We start from the raw sequence: 3,019 nt of genomic DNA, 5'->3' as shown, positions 1-3,019 counted from the left end.
ATATATAGATGACAAACACAAATGTTAGAAATGTGTGTGCAAAAAATAATAGAGAAATAAGATAATGTAAAAATCATTGATTAAATAATATAACGCATTGTACTACATATTTCTATCCACTGTTTAGTTGTCCTATTGGAGTCTTCAATGTAATATGAAACCAAAGAAGTCAGGAAATGGTCCCAAACCTTCAATCATTACTAGATTTTACTTTGCTAGCTTTGTTCTATGAAGATTATGTTGAGTTCAAGGTATTTTGAGCCCCAAGCAAACAATCCATTTTAGAGTCTGTGGGATATTTGAACATGAGATTTGATTAAATTAGAACTACACAGATTAGAAGGAACATAGCTTTATTCAGCTTCATTAGAACCTGATCACATGAACCATAATCAAACATATTTAATTACTTCAAATCAGTAATATACAGATTGTTCTTGCATGTCAATAAGACAGATTTTATTTTAAATGTATGTGCCATCACTGTTTTTGGCACATAATTTCCATGTTGAACGGTGCAGCTCTCTGGACATCCTGAAGTTGTGAACCCACTGGGAGTCTGTGAAGCTGGACAGAGACGGAGGCCACAAAATGGTCTGCTGTGCCAGTTTACCAACATCTGAAAACATACACAATATGAATATTAATTAATGTGCAATGTGTACATACTGTAACTGTCATGATTGGTGGTGGTAGTGGTGAGAAGAGAACGCTGAGACCCAGGTATTGGTGAAAAGATTATGATTTAATGAAGTGGCTCAACACGGTCCAAGTCAGGCAGCACGGCAGGAACAATTAGCTCACAGCTAACAACCGGTAGCAACTGACAATGTGAATCTTGAGCTTAGCAAACCAGGACTGTACAGTTCTACTGGAAAGCATAAGACATACGTTAGACAACAATAGACACGTTAGACAAGGACCCGACGAGGAACACAGACAACAGGTGGGTTTAAATACACACGAGGTAATTAAGGGAATGAAACACACCTGGGAAACAATCAATGGGGAAGACGCAGAGACAGACTCACAGGGAACAGGACTACACAGAAACTCAAAAATAAACACACAGAAACACAGATCGTAACAGTAACAAAAACAAAAAAACAATACTGTGGCTGAAATTAGTGCCTATGTTTGGTGTATTACAAGTACAGTCATAGTTAATAAATTAGAATGAGTTCCTAAGAGACTTGTCTCGTAGATTAAGAGTACCTTTGAAAATAATGTTTAAGCATGTATTTAAACATTTTTCTCTGCTGGTATATTCTAATCTTACATGCTTTGTTGTCATTAGCTGTAACTAATGACTATAATTATGTGTATAATTATAACTTATAATAAGTCATAATTATAAATAAAAACTTTGAAACATCCCTCTGTGTAATTAATCTGTAGCTGGTTTGTGTTACTGAAACACATTAACTTTTCATTAATATTACAACTGATTAAATATGAGTGTAGTTGTAAAACAAACATCAGCGTTAGCTTACCATCCAAAGTCCGGGCAACCGGAGGACTCCCTACCCCTCAATCAGAAGCCAACTTCAGTGGCTGCTTCGTCCACACTATGAAAACCCTGATGGTGAACCTCTGAGTCCATGAGAGCTGCAAACTGAAACATAAGTTTTGGAGGAGAGTTTCACGAGAAAAATAAAAAATTCAGGAGCTATAACACTATTATAAAGTTTCTGACACAAAACACAATATATATTTATGCTTTTATTTTTTTATTATGTCAGTTTTGGTCCTTCATACATCCATTTTATTATGTTTTTTATAACACGTTGAAAGTATTTCTCCTCAACCTTTGGTTCTTTGTATTTCTCAATTTATTCAGTGTTGCAAAATTAATAAAAATCATATGTACATGTCATTTTATTTACATTTTTACATTTTCATAAATATGTAAGATGGGGTGTTTTCATTTTTTAATGAAAAATTTGGTATTATTGTTAGAATAGCCTACACTGCTTAGAGCAGAGCTGTCTAAGTCCATGCCTCTCTAGAGCTACTTCCCTGGAAACATTTAGATGTGTCTTTGCAACACACCTGAATCAAAGTAATGGCACATTGTCAGCCTCTGTAGAACTGAATGAGCTGCTGATGAGGGAATGTGGTTCAGAGACATTGGAGAAGGGATGAGACTGATTGGACCCAACCTTCTTTCTTAGAGAGTAAGAGTTTTTTTTTCCACTGAAATTCATTTGTGTTTCGTTTTCTCCTAAACAGACAGCTGAGCTGAAGTCTAAGCTGCAGCAGTGTTCTGTGGACATGTCCACTCAGATGACTGGCATTGGCTGCTACGTGTCCTGTGTCAATGACAAGTTGGTAACTCCTGTGAAATATGTGACTGCTGATGAGTATCATGGCAGGAGGCTAGATGCTGTGAGTGAAAACTAATTTCCTTGTTGACGGACACTGTTTTGTTGTTTTGTTTTTTTACATCATGAAAACATTTTGGTATGATAAGTTACCATGGGCATCAACAGGCTGTGACTGTGAAGGAGCTGCAGAGATCCACAGCTCCAGTGGGAGAACCAGTCAGTAGAACTGCTGTGAGTGCAGGTCTGGGAGAATGGCAACAAGCCGTAAATAGTCCAGCTGTGATAGGGACAGCAAACACACTCCTACTATTGTTGACCCACGGGCAAAAAGTGAAAAACTGCATATTGCTCTGACACATTCCTACCACAAAGCATGACGGTGGTAGTATCATGGTGTGGGGGAGGATATTTTTCAGCAGGGACAGAGAAGCAGGTCAGATAGAATGATAGGAGGATGGCTGGAGCTAAAGGAGAACCCTGGGAGGAAACCAGTTAGAAACTGGAGGAAGTTGACCTTCCAGTAGGAGAACCAGCAGATCATCCAGTCACAAATATCAAAACACAGTGTATGAACCCGTATGAGAATGGACCAGTCAAAGTAACAAATGAAATCCAATACCAGCTGTGTTTCCATTGACCTCATAATTGTGCAAATTGTAATTACAATTTGCACAATTTAATGAAAACACGCC

The 3,019-nt window shown here is 37.6% G+C and overlaps 1 protein-coding gene across 2 annotated transcripts in view; it reads left to right on the top strand.

Moving 5' to 3' along the window:
* The window catches only part of iqub (IQ motif and ubiquitin domain containing), a 41,162-nt gene that overhangs the window by 20,976 nt on the left and 17,167 nt on the right, over positions 1-3,019 (top strand). For both annotated transcript variants that reach the window (XM_015021099.1, XM_015021100.1), the window contains exon 6: positions 2,233-2,388. In XM_015021099.1, the coding sequence (XP_014876585.1) occupies positions 2,233-2,388 (156 nt within the window). The remainder of the gene's footprint in view (positions 1-2,232; positions 2,389-3,019) is intronic.

The sequence above is a fragment of the Poecilia latipinna genome, unplaced genomic scaffold, assembly GCF_001443285.1.
Source record: "Poecilia latipinna isolate Pla-1442-1.1 unplaced genomic scaffold, P_latipinna-1.0 Scaffold2722, whole genome shotgun sequence".
Taxonomy (NCBI): domain Eukaryota; kingdom Metazoa; phylum Chordata; class Actinopteri; order Cyprinodontiformes; family Poeciliidae; genus Poecilia; species Poecilia latipinna.
Note: the sequence above shows the minus strand (reverse complement) of the source record. Positions and strands in the feature narration are given on the sequence as shown.